Source organism: Salvelinus fontinalis, unplaced genomic scaffold (genome assembly GCF_029448725.1).
Source record: "Salvelinus fontinalis isolate EN_2023a unplaced genomic scaffold, ASM2944872v1 scaffold_0091, whole genome shotgun sequence".
NCBI lineage: Eukaryota > Metazoa > Chordata > Actinopteri > Salmoniformes > Salmonidae > Salvelinus > Salvelinus fontinalis.
In genome coordinates this window covers 341,698-360,181 of record NW_026600300.1, presented here as the reverse complement: position 1 = coordinate 360,181, position 18,484 = coordinate 341,698, and the positions used below count along the sequence as shown (strand labels likewise).

The following is an 18,484-nucleotide window of genomic DNA, read 5'->3' as shown; positions in this document are numbered from 1 at the left end:
CATTTTGCCAAAACTGTGGAAGTATGCTTGGGGTCATTGTCCATTTGGAAGACCCATTTGCGACCAAGCTTTAACTTCCTGACTGATGTCTTGAGATGTTACTTCAATATTCCCACATAATTTTCCTTCCTCATGATGCCATCTATTTTGTGAAGTGCACCAGTCCCTCCTGCAGCAAAGCAACCCCACAACATGATGCTGCCACCCCCGTGCTTCACGGTGGGATGGTGTTCTTCAGCTTGCAAGCCTCCACCTTTTCCCTCCAAACATAACGATGGTCATTATGGCCAAACAGTTCTATGTTTGTTTCATCAGACCAGAGGACATTTCTCCAAAAAGTACGATCTTTGTCCCCATGTGCAGTTGCAAACCGTAGTCTGACTATTTTATGGCGGTTTTGGAGCAGTGGCTTCTTCCTTGCTGAGCGGCCTTTCAGGTTATGTCGATATAGGACTCGTTTTACTGTGGATATAGATACTTTTGTACCCGTTTCCTCCAGCATCTTCACAAGGTCCTTTCCTGTTGTTCTGTGATTGATTTGCACTTTTCTCACCAAAGTACGTTCATCTCTAGGAGACAGAATGCGTCTTCTTCCTGAGCGTATGACGGCTGTGTGGTCCCATTGTGTTTATACTTGCGTACTATTGTTTGTACAGATGAACATGGTACCTTCAAGCATTTGGAAATTGCTCCCAAGGATGAACCAGACTTGTGGAGGTCTACAATTATTTTTCTGAGGTCTTGGCTGATTTCTTTTGATTTTCCCATGATGTCAAGCAAAGAGGCACTGAGTTTGAAGGTAGGCCTTGAAATACATCAACAGGTACACCTCCAATTGACTCAAATGATGTAAATTAGCCTATCAGAAGCTTCTAAAGCCATGACATCATTTTCTGGAATTTTCCAAGCTGTTTAAAGGCACAGTCAACTTAGTGTATGTAAATTTCTGACACACCGGATTTGTGACACAGTGAATTATAAGTGAAATAATCTGTCTGTAAACAATTGTTGGAAAAATTACTTGTGTCATGCACAAAGTAGATGTCCTAACCGACTTGCTAAAACTATAGTTTGTTAACAAGAAATATGTGGAGTGGTTGAAAAACGAGTTTTAATGACTCCAACCTAAGTGTACGTAAACTTACAACTTCAACTGTATATACATCCACAGTCAAAACTTTTATTCACCTACTCATTCAAGGGTTTTTCTACATTTTTACTATTTTCTACATTGTAGAATAATAGTCTAGACATCAAAACTATGAAATAACACATATGGAATCATGTAGTAATCAGAGAAGTGTAAAATAAATATAAATAGATTTTAGATTCTTCAAAGTAGCCACCCTTTGCCTTGATGACAGCTTTGCACACTCTTGGCTCTCAACCAGCTTCATAAGGTAATCACCTGGAATGCATTACAATTAGCAGGTGTGCCTTGTTAAAATTTGCAGAATTAATTTGCTTCTTAATGCATTTCAGCCAATCAGTTGTGTTGCGACAAGGTGGGGGTGGTATCCAGAAGACAGCCCTATTTGGTAAAAGACCAAGTCCATATTATGGCATGAACAGCTCAAATAAGCAAAGAGAAATGACAGTCCATCATTACTTTAAGACATGAGGGTCAGTCAATACGGAACATTTCAAGAACTTTTAAAGTTTCTTCAAGTGCAGTTGCAAAAACCATCAAGCGCTATGATGAAACTGGCTCTCATGAGGACCGCCACAGGAAAGGAAGACCCAGCGTTACCTCTGCTGCAGAGGATAAGTTCATTAGAGTTACCAGCCTCAGATCGCAGCCCAAATAAATGCTTCAGAGTTCAAGTAACAGACACATCTCAACATCAACTGTTCAGAGGAGACTGTGTGAATCAGGCCTTCATGGTTGAAGGGCTGCAAAGAACCACTACTAAAGGACACCAATAAGAAGAAGAGACTTGTCTAATTCATTGGTCTGATGATTACAAATGAGCTTTTTGGTTCCAACTGCCGTGTCTTTGTGAGACGCAGATTAGTGAATAGATGATCTCTGCATGTGTGATCTCTGTGAAGCATGGAGGAGGAGGTGTGATGGTGCTTTGCTAGTGACACAATTTATTTAGAATTCAAGGCACACATAACCAGCATGGCTACCGCAGCGATACACCATCTGGTGGCTTAGTGGGATTTGTTTTTCAACAGGACAATGACCCAACACACCTCCAGGCTGTGTAAGGGCTATTTGACCAAGAAGGAGAGTGATGGAGTGCTGCATCAGATGACCTGGCCTCCACAATCATACGACCTCAACCCAATTGAGATGGTTTGGGATGAATTGGACCTCAGAGTGAAGGAAAAGCAGTCAACAAGTGCTCAGCATATGAGGGAACTCCTTCAAGACTGTCGGAACAGCATTCCAGGTGAAGTTGGTTGAGAGAATGCCAAGAGTGTGCAAAGCTGTCATCAAGGCAAAGGCTGGCTACTTTGAAGAATCTCAAATATAACATTTAAAAAAATTAAATAAAATTAACACTTATTTGGTTACTACATGACTCCATATGTGTTATTTAAAAGTTATGATGTCTTCACTATTATTCTACAACGTAGAAAATAGTAAAAATAAAAAGTGGAATGAGTAGGTGTCTTAACTTTTGACTGGTACCACACATTACGTCTAACTAAATACACCAACACTTTTACCTTCACCATAGCAACCTACTCTCTCTTCCCTCTCCTCATCTTCTATTTCTCCCTCCCTCCTCCTCCATTGTTGTGTACAACTGTCACAATATAAAGATGTGTGATCGCACAGTGTGATGTGAAGAACGATGAGGTGTCAGAAATACCAAATGTTCAATCTAATTCTGATAGATTTTAAATATAAACACTACATTTAAAAAAAAAAAAAGAATGTGGACACCTTATTGAACATCTCCTCCTAAAATCATGGGCATTATATGGAGTTTGTCCCCCCTTTGCTGTTATAACAGCCTCCACTCTTCTGGGAAGGCTTTCCACTAGCTGTTGGTACATTGCTGCTATAACAGCCTCCACTCTTCTGGGAAGGCTTTCCACTAGATGTTGGAACATTGCTGTTATAACAGCCTCCACTCTTCTGGGAAGGCTTTCCACTAGATGTTGGAACATTGCTGTTATAACAGCCTCCACTCTTCTGGGAAGGCTTTCCACTAGATGTTGGAACATTGCTGCTATAACAGCCTCCACTCTTCTGGGAAGGCTTTCCACTAGATGTTGGAACATTGCTGTTATAATAGCCTCCACTCTTCTGGGAAGGCTTTCCACTAGATGTTGGAACATTGCTGCTGTAACAGCCTCCGCTCTACTGGGAAGGCTTTCCACTAGATTTTGGAACATTACTGCTGTAACAGCCTCCACTCTTCTGGGAAGGCTTTCCACTAGATGTTGGAACATTGCTGCTATAACAGCCTCCACTCTTCTGGGAAAGCTTTCCACTAGATGTTGGAACATTGCTGCTATAACAGCCTCCACTCTTCTGGGAAGGCTTTCCACTAGATGTTGGAACATTGCTGCTATAACAGCCTCCACTCTTCTGGGCAGGCTTTCCACTAGATGTTGGAACATTGCTGCTGTAACAGCCTCCACTCTTCTGGGAAGGCTTTCCACTAGATGTTGGAATATTGCTGCTATAACAGCCTTCGCTCTTCTGGGAAGGCTTTCCACTAGATGTTGGAACATTGCTGCTATAACAGCCTCCGCTCTTCTGGGAAGGCTTTCCACTAGATGTTGGAACATTGCTGCTATAACAGAATCCGCTCTTTTGGGAAGGCTTTCCACTAGATGTTGGAACATTGCTGCTATAACAGCCTCCACTCTTCTGGGAAGGCTTTCCACTAGATGTTGGAACATTGCTGCCATAACAGCCTCCACTCTTCTGGGAAGGCTTTCCACTAGATGTTGGAACATTGCTGCTATAACAGCCTCCACTCTTCTGGGAAGGCTTTCCACTAGATGTTGGAACATTGCTGCTATAACAGCCTCCACTCTTCTGGGAAGGCTTTCCACTAGATGTTGGAACATTGCTGCTATAACAGCCTCCACTCTTCTGAGAAGGCTTTCCACTAGATGTAGGAACATTGCTGCTATAACAGCCTCCACTCTTCTGAGAAGGCTTTCCACTAGATGTTGGAACATTGCTGCTATAACAGCCTCCACTCTTCTGGGAAGGCTTTCCACTAGATGTTGGAACATTGCTGCTATAACAGTCTCCACTCTTCTGGGAAGGCTTTCCACTAGATGTTGGAACATTGCTGCTATAACAGCCTCCACTCTTCTGGGAAGGCTTTCCACTAGATGTGGGAACATTGCTGCTATAACAGCCTCCACTATTCTAGGAAGGTTTTCCACTAGATGTTGGAACATTGCTGCTATAACAGCCTCCACTCTTCTGGGAAGGTTTTCCACTAGATGTTGGAACATTGCTGCTGTAACAGCCTCCACTCTTCTGGGAAGGCTTTCCACTAGATGTTGGAACATTGCTGCTATAACAGCCTCCTATCTTCTGGGAAGGCTTTCCACTAGATGTTGGAACATTGCTGCTATAACAGCCTCCTATCTTCTGGGAAGGCTTTCCACTAGATGTTGGAACATTGCTGCTATAACAGCCTCCACTCTTCTGGGAAGGCTTTCCACTAGATGTTGGAACATTGCTGCTATAACAGCCTCCACTCTTCTGGGAAGGCTTTCCACTAGATGTTGGAACATTGCTGCTATAACAGCCTCCTATCTTCTGGGAAGGCTTTCCACTAGATGGTGGAACATTGCTGCTATAACAGCCTCCACTCTTCTGGGAAGGCTTTCCACTAGATGTTGGAACATTGCTGCTGTAACAGCCTCCGCTCTACTGGGAAGGCTTTCCACTAGATGTTGGAATATTGCTGCGGGGACTTGCTTCCATTCAGCCACAAGGGCATTAGTGAGGTCGGGGACAGTACCACAACCCACTACTGGGAGGGAACAGTACCACTACCCACTATTGGGAGGGAACAGGAACACTACTGGGAGGGAAAAGGGATCATTATGTAGTGTTGTCCCCTGACTGACATACAGATCATTATGTAGTGTTGTCCCCTGACTGACATACAGATCATTATGTAGTGTTGTCCCCCTGACTGACATACAGATCATTATGTAGTGTTGTCCCCCTGACTGACATACAGATCATTATGTAGTGTTGTCCCCCTGACTGACATACAGATCATTATGTATTGTTGTCCCCCTGACTGACATACAGATCATTATGTAGTGTTGTCCCCCTGACTGACATACAGATCATTATGTAGTGTTGTCCCCCTGACTGACATACAGATCATTATGTAGTGTTGTCCCCCTGACTGACATACAGATCATTATGTAGTGTTGTCCCCCTGACTGACATACAGATCATTATGTAGTGTTGTCCCCTGACTGACATACAGATCATTATGTAGTGTTGTCCCCTGACTGACATACAGATCATTATGTAGTGTTGTCCCCCTGACTGACATACAGATCATTATGTAGTGTTGTCCCCCTGACTGACATACAGATCATTATGTAGTGTTGTCCCCCTGACTGACATACAGATCATTATGTAGTGTTGTCCCCCTGACTGACATACAGATCATTATGTAGTGTTGTCCCCAGACTGACACAATGACATACAGATCATTATGTAGTGTTGTCCCCTGACTGACATACAGATCATTATGTAGTGTTGTCCCCCTGACTGACATACAGATCATTATGTAGTGTTGTCCCCCTGACTGACATACAGATCATTATGTAGTGTTGTCCCCTGACTGACACAATGACATACAGATCATTATGTAGTGTTGTCCCCCTGACTGACATACAGATCATTATGTAGTGTTGTCCCCTGACTGACATACAGATCATTATGTAGTGTTGTCCCCCTGACTGACATACAGATCATTATGTTGTGTTGTCCCCCTGACTGACACAATGACATACAGATCATTATGTAGTGTTGTCCCCTGACTGACATACAGATCATTATGTAGTGTTGTCCCCCTGACTGACATACAGATCATTATGTAGTGTTGTCCCCCTGACTGACATACAGATCATTATGTAGTGTTGTCCCCCTGACTGACATACAGATCATTATGTAGTGTTGTCCCCTGACTGACATACAGATCATTATGTAGTGTTGTCCCCTGGCTGACATACAGATCATTATGTAGTGTTGTCCCCTGACTGACATACAGATCATTATGTAGTGTTGTCCCCTGACTGACATACAGATCATTATGTAGTGTTGTCCCCTGGCTGACATACAGATCATTATGTAGTGTTGTCCCCTGACTGACATACAGATCATTATGTAGTGTTGTCCCCCTGACTGACATACAGATCATTATGTAGTGTTGTCCCCTGACTGACACAATGACATACAGATCATTATGTAGTGTTCAGTCACAGTGTGTAGTGTTCAGTCAGTGTGTAGTGTTCAGTCACAGTGTGTAGTGTTCAGTCACAGTGTGTTGAGTTCAGTCACAGTGTGTTGTGTTCAGTCACAGTGTGTAGTGTTCAGTCACAGTGTGTAGTGTTCAGTCACAGTGCGTTCAGTCACAGTGTGTAGCGTTCAGTCACAGTGTGTAGTGTTCAGTCACAAGAGCATTAGTGATGTCACAGTGTGTAGCGTTCAGTCACAGTGTGTAGCGTTCAGTCACAGTGTGTAGCGTTCAGTCACAGTGCGTAGCGTTCAGTCACAGTGCGTAGTGTTCAGTCAGTGTGTAGTGTTCAGTCACAGTGTGTAGCGTTCAGTCACAGTGCGTAGCGTTCAGTCACAGTGCGTAGCGTTCAGTCACAGTGCGTAGCGTTCAGTCACAGTGCGTAGCGTTCAGTCACAGTGCGTAGCGTTCAGTCACAGTGCGTAGCGTTCAGTCACAGTGTGTAGCGTTCAGTCACAGTGTGTAGTGTTCAGTCACAGTGTGTAGCGTTCAGTCACAGTGTGTAGCGTTCAGTCACAGTGTGTAGCGTTCAGTCACAGTGTGTAGCGTTCAGTCACAGTGTGTAGTGTTCAGTCACAGTGTGTAGCGTTCAGTCACAGTGTGTAGCGTTCAGTCAGTGCGTAGCGTTCAGTCACAGTGTGTAGCGTTCAGTCACAGTGTGTAGTGTTCAGTCACAGTGTGTAGTGTTCAGTCACAGTGTGCAGCGTTCAGTCAGTGTGCAGCGTTCAGTCAGTGTGTAGCGTTCAGTCACAGTGTGTAGCGTTCAGTCAGTGTGTAGCGTTCAGTCAGTGTGTAGCGTTCAGTCACAGTGTGTAGCGTTCAGTCACAGTGTGTAGTGTTCAGTCACAGTGTGTAGCGTTCAGTCACAGTGTGTAGCGTTCAGTCAGTGTGTAGCGTTCAGTCACAGTGTGTAGCGTTCAGTCACAGTGTATAGCGTTCAGTCACAGTGTGTAGTGTTCAGTCACAGTGTGTAGTGTTCAGTCACAGTGTGTAGCTGTCAGTCAAAATGTGTGTAGCTGTCAGTCAAAATGTGTGTAGTGTTCAGTCACAGTGTATAGTGTTCAGTCACAGTGTATAGTGTTCAGTCACAGTGTATAGTGTTCAGTCACAGTGTGTAGCTTTCAGTCAAAATGTGTGTAGCGTTCAGTCACAGTGTATAGTGTTCAGTCACAGTGTGTAGCTGTCAGTCAAAATGTGTGTAGCTGTCAGTCAAAATGTGTGTAGTGTTCAGTCACAGTGTGTAGTCTTCAGTCAGTGTGTAGCGTTCAGTCACAGTGTGTAGCGTTCAGTCACAGTGTGTAGCGTTCAGTCACAGTGTGTTCAGTCACAGTGTGTTCAGTCACAGTGTGTAGTGTTCAGTCACAGTGTGTAGTGTTCAGTCACAGTGTGTAGCTGTCAGTCAAAATGTGTGTAGCGTTCAGTCACAGTGTATAGTGTTCAGTCACAGTGTGTAGTGTTCAGTCACAGTGTAGCGTTCAGTCACAGTGTGTAGCGTTCAGTCACAGTGTGTAGCGTTCAGTCACAGTGTGTAGCGTTCAGTCACAGTGTGTAGTGTTCAGTCAGTGTGTAGCGTTCAGTCAGTGTGTAGCGTTCAGTCAGTGTGTAGCGTTCAGTCAGTGTGTAGCGTTCAGTCACAGTGTGTAGCGTTCAGTCAGAGTGTAGCGTTCAGTCACAGTGTGTAGCGTTCAGTCAGTGTGTAGCGTTCAGTCAGTGTGTAGTGTTCAGTCACAGTGTGTAGTGTTCAGTCACAGTGTGTAGTGTTCAGTCACAGTGTGTAGCTGTCAGTCAAAATGTGTGTAGCGTTCAGTCACAGTGTATAGTGTTCAGTCACAGTGTGTAGCGTTCAGTCACAGTGTAGCGTTCAGTCACAGTGTGTAGCGTTCAGTCACAGTGTGTAGCGTTCAGTCACAGTGTGTAGCGTTCAGTCACAGTGTGTAGTGTTCAGTCAGTGTGTAGTGTTCAGTCAGTGTGTAGCGTTCAGTCAGTGTGTAGCGTTCAGTCAGTGTGTAGCGTTCAGTCACAGTGTGTAGCGTTCAGTCAGTGTGTAGCGTTCAGTCACAGTGTGTAGCGTTCAGTCAGTGTGTAGCGTTCAGTCAGTGTGTAGTGTTCAGTCACAGTGTGTAGTGTTCAGTCACAGTGTGTAGTGTTCAGTCACAGTGTGTAGTGTTCAGTCACAGTGTGTAGTGTTCAGTCAGTGTGTAGTGTTCAGTCAGTGTGTAGTGTTCAGTCACACTGTGTAGTGTTCAGTCAGTGTGTAGTGTTCAGTCAGTGTGTAGTGTTCAGTCAGTGTGTTGAGTTCAGTCACAGTGTGTTGAGTTCAGTCACAGTGTGTTGAGTTCAGTCACAGTGTGTAGTGTTCAGTCACAGTGTGTAGTGTTCAGTCACAGTGTGTAGCGTTCAGTCACAGTGTATAGCGTTCAGTCACAGTGTGTAGTGTTCAGTCACAGTGTGTAGTGTTCAGTCACAGTGTGTAGCTGTCAGTCAAAATGTGTGTAGCTGTCAGTCAAAATGTGTGTAGTGTTCAGTCACAGTGTATAGTGTTCAGTCACAGTGTATAGTGTTCAGTCACAGTGTATAGTGTTCAGTCACAGTGTGTAGCTTTCAGTCAAAATGTGTGTAGCGTTCAGTCACAGTGTATAGTGTTCAGTCACAGTGTGTAGCTGTCAGTCAAAATGTGTGTAGCTGTCAGTCAAAATGTGTGTAGTGTTCAGTCACAGTGTGTAGTCTTCAGTCAGTGTGTAGCGTTCAGTCACAGTGTGTAGCGTTCAGTCACAGTGTGTAGCGTTCAGTCACAGTGTGTTCAGTCACAGTGTGTTCAGTCACAGTGTGTAGTGTTCAGTCACAGTGTGTAGTGTTCAGTCACAGTGTGTAGCTGTCAGTCAAAATGTGTGTAGCGTTCAGTCACAGTGTATAGTGTTCAGTCACAGTGTGTAGTGTTCAGTCACAGTGTAGCGTTCAGTCACAGTGTGTAGCGTTCAGTCACAGTGTGTAGCGTTCAGTCACAGTGTGTAGCGTTCAGTCACAGTGTGTAGTGTTCAGTCAGTGTGTAGCGTTCAGTCAGTGTGTAGCGTTCAGTCAGTGTGTAGCGTTCAGTCAGTGTGTAGCGTTCAGTCACAGTGTGTAGCGTTCAGTCAGAGTGTAGCGTTCAGTCACAGTGTGTAGCGTTCAGTCAGTGTGTAGCGTTCAGTCAGTGTGTAGTGTTCAGTCACAGTGTGTAGTGTTCAGTCACAGTGTGTAGTGTTCAGTCACAGTGTGTAGCTGTCAGTCAAAATGTGTGTAGCGTTCAGTCACAGTGTATAGTGTTCAGTCACAGTGTGTAGCGTTCAGTCACAGTGTAGCGTTCAGTCACAGTGTGTAGCGTTCAGTCACAGTGTGTAGCGTTCAGTCACAGTGTGTAGCGTTCAGTCACAGTGTGTAGTGTTCAGTCAGTGTGTAGTGTTCAGTCAGTGTGTAGCGTTCAGTCAGTGTGTAGCGTTCAGTCAGTGTGTAGCGTTCAGTCACAGTGTGTAGCGTTCAGTCAGTGTGTAGCGTTCAGTCACAGTGTGTAGCGTTCAGTCAGTGTGTAGCGTTCAGTCAGTGTGTAGTGTTCAGTCACAGTGTGTAGTGTTCAGTCACAGTGTGTAGTGTTCAGTCACAGTGTGTAGTGTTCAGTCACAGTGTGTAGTGTTCAGTCAGTGTGTAGTGTTCAGTCAGTGTGTAGTGTTCAGTCACACTGTGTAGTGTTCAGTCAGTGTGTAGTGTTCAGTCAGTGTGTAGTGTTCAGTCACAGTGTGTTGAGTTCAGTCACAGTGTGTTGAGTTCAGTCACAGTGTGTAGTGTTCAGTCACAGTGTGTAGTGTTCAGTCACAGTGTGTAGTGTTCAGTCAGTGTGTAGTGTTCAGTCACAGTGTGTTGAGTTCAGTCACAGTGTGTTGAGTTCAGTCACAGTGTGTTGAGTTCAGTCACAGTGTGTTGAGTTCAGTCACAGTGTGTTGAGTTCAGTCACAGTGTGTTGAGTTCAGTCACAGTGTGTTGAGTTCCGTCACAGTGTGTTGAGTTCAGTCACAGTGTGTTGAGTTCAGTCACAGTGTGTTGAGTTCAGTCACAGTGTGTAGTGTTCAGTCACAGTGTGTAGTGTTCAGTCAGTGTGTGTTCAGTCAGTGTGTAGCGTTCAGTCAGTGTGTAGCGTTCAGTCAGTGTGTGTTGTGTTCAGTCAGTGTGTAGCGTTCAGTCACAGTGTGTAGCGTTCAGTCACAGTGTGTAGCGTTCAGTCACAGTGTGTAGCGTTCAGTCACAGTGTGTAGTGTTCAGTCACAGTGTGTAGTGGTCAGTCACAGTGTGTAGTGTTCAGTCACAGTGTGTAGCGTTCAGTCACAGTGTGTAGCGTTCAGTCACAGTGTGTAGTGTTCAGTCACAGTGTGTAGTGTTCAGTCAGTGTGTAGTGTTCAGTCAGTGTGTAGCGTTCAGTCAGTGTGTAGCGTTCAGTCAGTGTGTAGCGTTCAGTCACAGTGTGTAGCGTTCAGTCAGTGTGTAGCGTTCAGTCACAGTGTGTAGTGTTCAGTCAGTGTGTAGTGTTCAGTCAGTGTGTAGTGTTCAGTCACAGTGTGTAGTGTTCAGTCACAGTGTGTAGTGTTCAGTCACAGTGTGTAGTGTTCAGTCACAGTGTGTAGTGTTCAGTCACAGTGTGTAGTGTTCAGTCACAGTGTGTAGTGTTCAGTCACAGTGTGTAGTGTTCAGTCAGTGTGTAGTGTTCAGTCAGTGTGTAGTGTTCAGTCAGTGTGTAGTGTTCAGTCACACTGTGTAGTGTTCAGTCAGTGTGTAGTGTTCAGTCAGTGTGTAGTGTTCAGTCAGTGTGTTGAGTTCAGTCACAGTGTGTTGAGTTCAGTCACAGTGTGTTGAGTTCAGTCACAGTGTGTAGTGTTCAGTCACAGTGTGTAGTGTTCAGTCACAGTGTGTAGTGTTCAGTCACAGTGTGTAGTGTTCAGTCAGTGTGTAGTGTTCAGTCAGTGTGTAGCGTTCAGTCAGTGTGTAGCGTTCAGTCACAGTGTGTAGCGTTCAGTCAGTGTGTAGTGTTCAGTCACAGTGTGTAGTGTTCAGTCAGTGTGTAGTGTTCAGTCACAGTGTGTAGTGTTCAGTCAGTGTGTAGTGTTCAGTCACAGTGTGTTGAGTTCAGTCACAGTGTGTTGAGTTCAGTCACAGTGTGTTGAGTTCAGTCACAGTGTGTTGAGTTCAGTCACAGTGTGTTGAGTTCAGTCACAGTGTGTTGAGTTCAGTCACAGTGTGTTGAGTTCAGTCACAGTGTGTAGTGTTCAGTCACAGTGTGTAGTGTTCAGTCAGTGTTGAGTTCAGTCACAGTGTGTTGAGTTCAGTCACAGTGTGTAGTGTTCAGTCACAGTGTGTAGTGTTCAGTCACAGTGTGTAGTGTTCAGTCACAGTGTGTAGTGTTCAGTCAGTGTGTAGTGTTCAGTCAGTGTGTAGCGTTCAGTCAGTGTGTAGCGTTCAGTCACAGTGTGTAGCGTTCAGTCAGTGTGTAGTGTTCAGTCACAGTGTGTAGTGTTCAGTCAGTGTGTAGTGTTCAGTCACAGTGTGTAGTGTTCAGTCAGTGTGTAGTGTTCAGTCACAGTGTGTTGAGTTCAGTCACAGTGTGTTGAGTTCAGTCACAGTGTGTTGAGTTCAGTCACAGTGTGTTGAGTTCAGTCACAGTGTGTTGAGTTCAGTCACAGTGTGTTGAGTTCAGTCACAGTGTGTTGAGTTCAGTCACAGTGTGTAGTGTTCAGTCACAGTGTGTAGTGTTCAGTCAGTGTGTGTTCAGTCAGTGTGTAGCGTTCAGTCAGTGTGTAGCGTTCAGTCAGTGTGTGTTGTGTTCAGTCAGTGTGTAGCGTTCAGTCACAGTGTGTAGCGTTCAGTCACAGTGTGTAGTGTTCAGTCACAGTGTGTAGTGGTCAGTCACAGTGTGTAGTGTTCAGTCACAGTGTGTTGTGTTCAGTCAGTGTGTAGCGTTCAGTCAGTGTGTAGCGTTCAGTCACAGTGTGTAGCGTTCAGTCACAGTGTGTAGCGTTCAGTCACAGTGTGTAGCGTTCAGTCACACTGTGTAGCGTTCAGTCAGTGTGTTGAGTTCAGTCACAGTGTGTTGAGTTCAGTCACAGTGTGTTGAGTTCAGTCACAGTGTGTTGAGTTCAGTCACAGTGTGTTGAGTTCAGTCACAGTGTGTAGTGTTCAGTCACAGTGTGTAGTGTTCAGTCACAGTGTGTAGTGTTCAGTCACAGTGTGTAGCGTTCAGTCAGTGTGTAGCGTTCAGTCAGTGTGTAGCGTTCAGTCAGTGTGTAGTGTTCAGTCAGTGTGTAGTGTTCAGTCACAGTGTGTAGTGTTCAGTCAGTGTGTAGTGTTCAGTCAGTGTGTAGTGTTCAGTCACAGTGTGTTGAGTTCAGTCACAGTGTGTTGAGTTCAGTCACAGTGTGTTGAGTTCAGTCACAGTGTGTTGAGTTCAGTCACAGTGTGTTGAGTTCAGTCACAGTGTGTTGAGTTCAGTCACAGTGTGTTGAGTTCAGTCACAGTGTGTAGTGTTCAGTCACAGTGTGTAGTGTTCAGTCAGTGTGTGTTCAGTCAGTGTGTAGCGTTCAGTCAGTGTGTAGCGTTCAGTCAGTGTGTGTTGTGTTCAGTCAGTGTGTAGCGTTCAGTCACAGTGTGTAGCGTTCAGTCACAGTGTGTAGTGTTCAGTCACAGTGTGTAGTGTTCAGTCACAGTGTGTAGTGGTCAGTCACAGTGTGTAGTGTTCAGTCACAGTGTGTAGCGTTCAGTCACAGTGTGTTGAGTTCAGTCACAGTGTGTTGAGTTCAGTCACAGTGTGTAGCGTTCAGTCACAGTGTGTTGAGTTCAGTCACAGTGTGTTGAGTTCAGTCACAGTGTGTAGCGTTCAGTCACAGTGTGTTGAGTTCAGTCACAGTGTGTAGCGTTCAGTCACAGTGTGTAGTGTGTGAAACTGTTTTAGATATAATATTGCTATATAACTATTTTAAATGTAATTTTGCTATAGAACTATTTTGCGTTTCACTGACAGCCGTAACTCAATCAGCTAAAAATGTAACGTCCTCTCACTTTCAACGGCATTTATTTTCAGAAAACTTAACTTGTGTAAATATTTGTATGAAAATAAGATTCAACAACTCAGACATAAACTGAACAAGTTCCACAGACATGTGACAGAAATGTAATAATGTGTCCCTGAACAAAGGGGGGGTCAAAATCAAAAGTAACAGTCAGTATCTGGTGTGGCCACCAGCTGCATTAAGTACTGCAGTGCATCTCCTCCTCATGAACTGCACCAGATTTACCAGTTCTTGCTGTGAGATGTTATCCTACTCTTCCACCAAGGCACCTGCAAGTTCCCGGACATTTCTGGGGGGAATGGCCCTAGCCCTCACCCTCCAATCCAACAGGTCGCAGACGTGCTCAATGGGATTGAGATCCGGGCTCTTCGCTGGCCATGGCAGAACACTGAAATTCCTGTCTTGCAGGAAATCACACACAGAACGAGCAGTATGGCTGGTGGCATTGTCATGTTGGAGGGTCATGTCAGGATGAGCCTGCAGGAAGGGTACCACATGAGGGAGGAGGATGTCTTCCTTGTAACGCACAGCGTTGAGATTGCCTGCAATGACATCAAGCTCAGTCCGATGATACTGTGACACACCGCCCCAGACCATGACGGACCCTCCACCTCGATCCCGCTCCAGAGTACAGGTTTCGGTGTAACGCTCATTCCTTCGGCGATAAACGCGAATCCGACCATCACCCCTGGTGAGACAAAACCGCGACTCGTCAGTGAAGAGCACTTTCTGCCAGTCCTGTCTGGTCCAGCGACGGTGGGTTTGTGCCCATAGGCGACGTTGTTGCCGGTGATGTCTGGTGAGGACCTGCCTTACAACAGGCCTACAAGCCCTCAGTCCAGCCTCTCTCAGCCTACTGCGGACAGTCTGAGCACTGATGGAGGGATTGTGCGTTCCTGGTGTAACTCGGGCAGTTGTTGTTGCCATCCTGTACCTGTCCCGCAGGTGTGATGTTCGGATGTACCGATCCTGTGCAGGTGTTGTTACACGTGGTCTGCCACTGTGAGGACGATCAGCTGTCCGTCCTGTCTTCCTGTAGCGCTGTCTTAGGCATCTCACAGTACGGACATTGCAATGTATTGCCCTGGCCACATCTGCAGTCCTCATGCCTCCTTGCAGCATGCCTAAGGCACGTTCACGCAGATGAGCAGGGACCCTGGGCATCTTTCTTTTGGTGTTTTTCAGAGTCAGTAGAAAGGCCTCTTTAGTGTCCTAAGTTTCATAACTGTGACCTTAATTGCCTACCGTCTGTAAGCTGTTAGTGTCTTAACGACCGTTCCACAGGTGCATGTTCATTAATTGTTTATGGTTCATTGAACAAGCATGGGAAACTGTGTTAAAACGCTTTACAATGAAGATCTGTGAAGTTATTTTGATTTTTACGAATTATCTTTGAAAGACAGGGTCCTGAAAAAGGGGCGTTTCTTTTCTTGCTGAGTTTATTTGCCGCGCTGATGACTGTAGGCTATGTGCTTGTGATGTTAGAACAAACCACAGCTATCGATCCTGTCTAAATCATGCTCTCTGCTGTCGTGTTTTATTTTAATGTATTTATAATTTTAATGTATTTATAATATTTTTAATGTATAATGTAATTATTTTAATGTATTTATTTCTGTATAGACAGGAGTAACTAGCATTTTGGAAAATTGTATTGACTTTTTGCGAAGCTTAGCTCATTAGACACCACACCTACACAATACCCATTCAACATTTCATCCTTGACATTACTCAATTTAGATTCCTCTCACTTCTAGTACTCTCTTTGCTTCTTCCCACAACCGTTTATTCACTGATTCTCTCCGTTTCCCCCCTTCATCTGTCCATCCTCTCGTCCCAGAACTACACACACCACAAAACACACCGTGTACTCACCCTGTAGAGAGTGTGTGTGTTGGCCTTAAGGCATGGGACCAGGTGGTTGTGGATCTGTAGACTATAGTAGTAGGCTGCTAGCTGCAGGGACAGGGCCGAGTGGGACTGCTTCTCAAAACACCTGTTAGCATCCAGGACCTGGGGGGGGGGTGGGGGGTGTACAGGTGAAAAGAAGTCAACATATGGATGAACGTTAACTGACCAATCAGAGAGCAGAGCGTGTGTGTTACCTGCGGCAGGGCCAGGAGATAGGCCAGGGCCAGGGTCATATCTCTGGGAAAGGCATCACAGGCCAGCTGTAGCAGTACTGAGAGAGAGAGAGAGACATAGAGAGAGAGAGAGAGAGAGAGAGAGAGAGAGAGACAGAGAGAGAGAGAGAGAGAGACAGACAGAGAGAGACAGACAGAGAGAGACAGAGACACCGACAGAGACAGAGACAGAGACAGAGAGAGAGAGAGAGAGAGACATGAAATGTTAACATATGTTTCCCATGCCAATAAAGCCCCTTGAATTGCATTGAGAAAGAGTGGGGGGGACAGGGAGAGAGAAAGTGCGAGACTTTACTTTAAATCTAACTATTTGCACAAAATAATTGAAAATGTCTTTACTCTTTGGAACTTGTGTGAGTCTGTTTACTGTAAATTTGTATCGTTTATTTCACTTTTTGTTTATTATCTACTTCACTTGCTTTGGAAATGTTAACATTTCATGTTTCCCAGGCCAATAAAGACCTTAAACTGACATTTAATTGAGAGCGGTGGGGAGGAGAGGGGGAGCGGTGGGAAGGAGAGAGGGAGAGAGAGAGGGGAAGAGGGACTAAAGCTGAGCTCTACCATCAAGAGAGAGAGGCGGTGGCAAGTCAAATTCAAGGACTTAAGTACTTTTTCACGCACCAACATTTATTCTCAAGGATCAGCCATTTTTAAATAGTTCCTATTATGCAATTGTTTCTTGTCGCCACCAGATGGCAGTATATCGCGACAACCTCATGAAAAACACAACGTACGTATTCATCACCACCTGACAGGTTCTCCTCAATAACACGCGTTACATTACTTATTGACTACATACATGAATCTTTCAAATTGTTGCATACATAACGAGCACACGTGAATCGTCCATGATTCAGAGGGAGCAGGCGTACATAACGAGCACACGTGAATCGTCCATGATTCAGAAGGAGCAGGCGTACATAACGAGCACACGTGAATCGTCCATGATGATTCAGAGGGAGCAGGCGTACATAACGAGCACACGACTCATTCATGATTCCACTCGTTTGCAGAGGTGCGATTACAACTCAGATCAATAAGCCTCCTGATCGTTGAACAACGATGACAACTCAGATCAATAAGCCTCCTGATCGTTGAACAACGATGACAACTCAGATCAATAAGCCTCCTGATCGTTGAACAACGATGACAACTCAGATCAATAAGCCTCCTGATCGTTGAACAACGATGACAACTCAGATCAATAAGCCTCCTGATCGTTGAACAACGATGACAACTCAGATCAATAAGCCTCCTGATCGTTGAACAACGATGACAACTCAGATCAATAAGCCTCCTGATCGTTGAACAACGATGACAACTCAGATCAATAAGCCTCCTGATCGTTGAACAACGATGGCAACTCAGATCAATAAGCCTCCTGATCGTTGAACAACGATGGCAACTCAGATCAATAAGCCTCCTGATCGTTGAACAACGATCACAACTCAGATCAATAAGCCTCCTGATCGTCAAAATAACAAAATAAAACGCTGAGTAAACGGTGTTTACTCTCCACTACATGCCTGGTTGGGTCTGGCAAAACCCAATCATCAACATCCTGCCAGACAGGATCTACATTTGCCCGGCATTTCAGCTCCCTATGTGACATGGCAGTCAGTTGCACATGGCAGTCAGTTCCACATGGCAGTCAGTTCCACATGGCAGTCAGTTCCACATGGCAGTCAGATCCAAATGGCAGTGGCAGTCAGTTCTGTACCTGCCCGACTGAGTGGCAGTCAGTTCTGTACCTGCCTGACTGAGTGGCAGTCAGTTCTGTACCTGCCTGACTGAGTGGCAGTCAGTTCTGTACCTGCCTGACTGAGTGGCAGTCAGTTCCACATGGCAGTCAGTTCCACATGGCAGTCAGTTCCACATGGCAGTCAGTTCCACATGGCAGTCAGTTCTGTACCTGCACGACTGAGCGGCAGTCAGTTCTGTACCTGCCTGACTGAGTGGCAGTCAGTTCCACATGGCAGTCAGTTCCACATGGCAGTCAGTTCCACATGGCAGTCAGTTCTGTACCTGCCTGACTGAGTGGCAGTCAGTTCTGTACCTGCCTGACTGAGTGGCAGTCAGTTCCACATGGCAGTCAGTTCCACATGGCAGTCAGTTCCACATGGCAGTCAGTTCTGTACCTGCACGACTGAGCGGCAGTCAGTTCTGTACCTGCCTGACTGAGAGACAGTCAGTTCTGTACCTGCCTGACTGAGTGGCAGTCAGTTCCACATGGCAGTGGCAGTCAGTTCTGTACCTGCCTGACTGAGTGGCAGTCAGTTCCACATGGCAGTGGCAGTCAGTTCTGTACCTGCCTGACTGAGTGGTAGTCAGTTCTGTACCTGCCTAACTGAGTGGCAGTCAGTTCTGTACCTGCCTGACTAAGTGGCAGTCAGTTATGTACCTGCCTGACTGAGTGGTAGTCAGTTCTGTACCTGCCTGAATGAGTGGCAGTCAGTTCCACATGGCAGTGGCAGTCAGTTCTGTACCTGCCTGACAGTGGCAGTCAGTTCTGTACCTGCCCGACTGAGTGGCAGTCAGTTCTGTACCTGCCTGACTGAGTGGCAGTCAGTTCTGTACCTGCCTGACTGAGTGGCAGTCAGTTCCACATGGCAGTCAGTTATGTACCTGCCTGACTGAGTGGTAGTCAGTTCTGTACCTGCCTGAATGAGTGGCTGTCAGTTCCACATGGCAGTGGCAGTCAGTTCTGTACCTGCCCGACTGAGCGGCAGTCAGTTCTGTACCTGCCTGACTGAGTGGCAGTCAGTTCTGTACCTGCCCG

The 18,484-nt window shown here is 45.6% G+C and overlaps 1 protein-coding gene across 1 annotated transcript in view; it reads right to left on the bottom strand.

The window, feature by feature from the left end:
• nbas (NBAS subunit of NRZ tethering complex) overlaps positions 1-18,484 on the bottom strand; it is a 346,091-nt gene that overhangs the window by 86,857 nt on the left and 240,750 nt on the right. Inside the window, exons 39-40 of the mRNA XM_055911766.1 lie at positions 15,664-15,740; positions 15,434-15,571 (exon numbers count right to left, since the gene is read on the bottom strand). Coding sequence (XP_055767741.1) covers positions 15,434-15,571; positions 15,664-15,740 — 215 coding nt within the window. The remainder of the gene's footprint in view (positions 1-15,433; positions 15,572-15,663; positions 15,741-18,484) is intronic.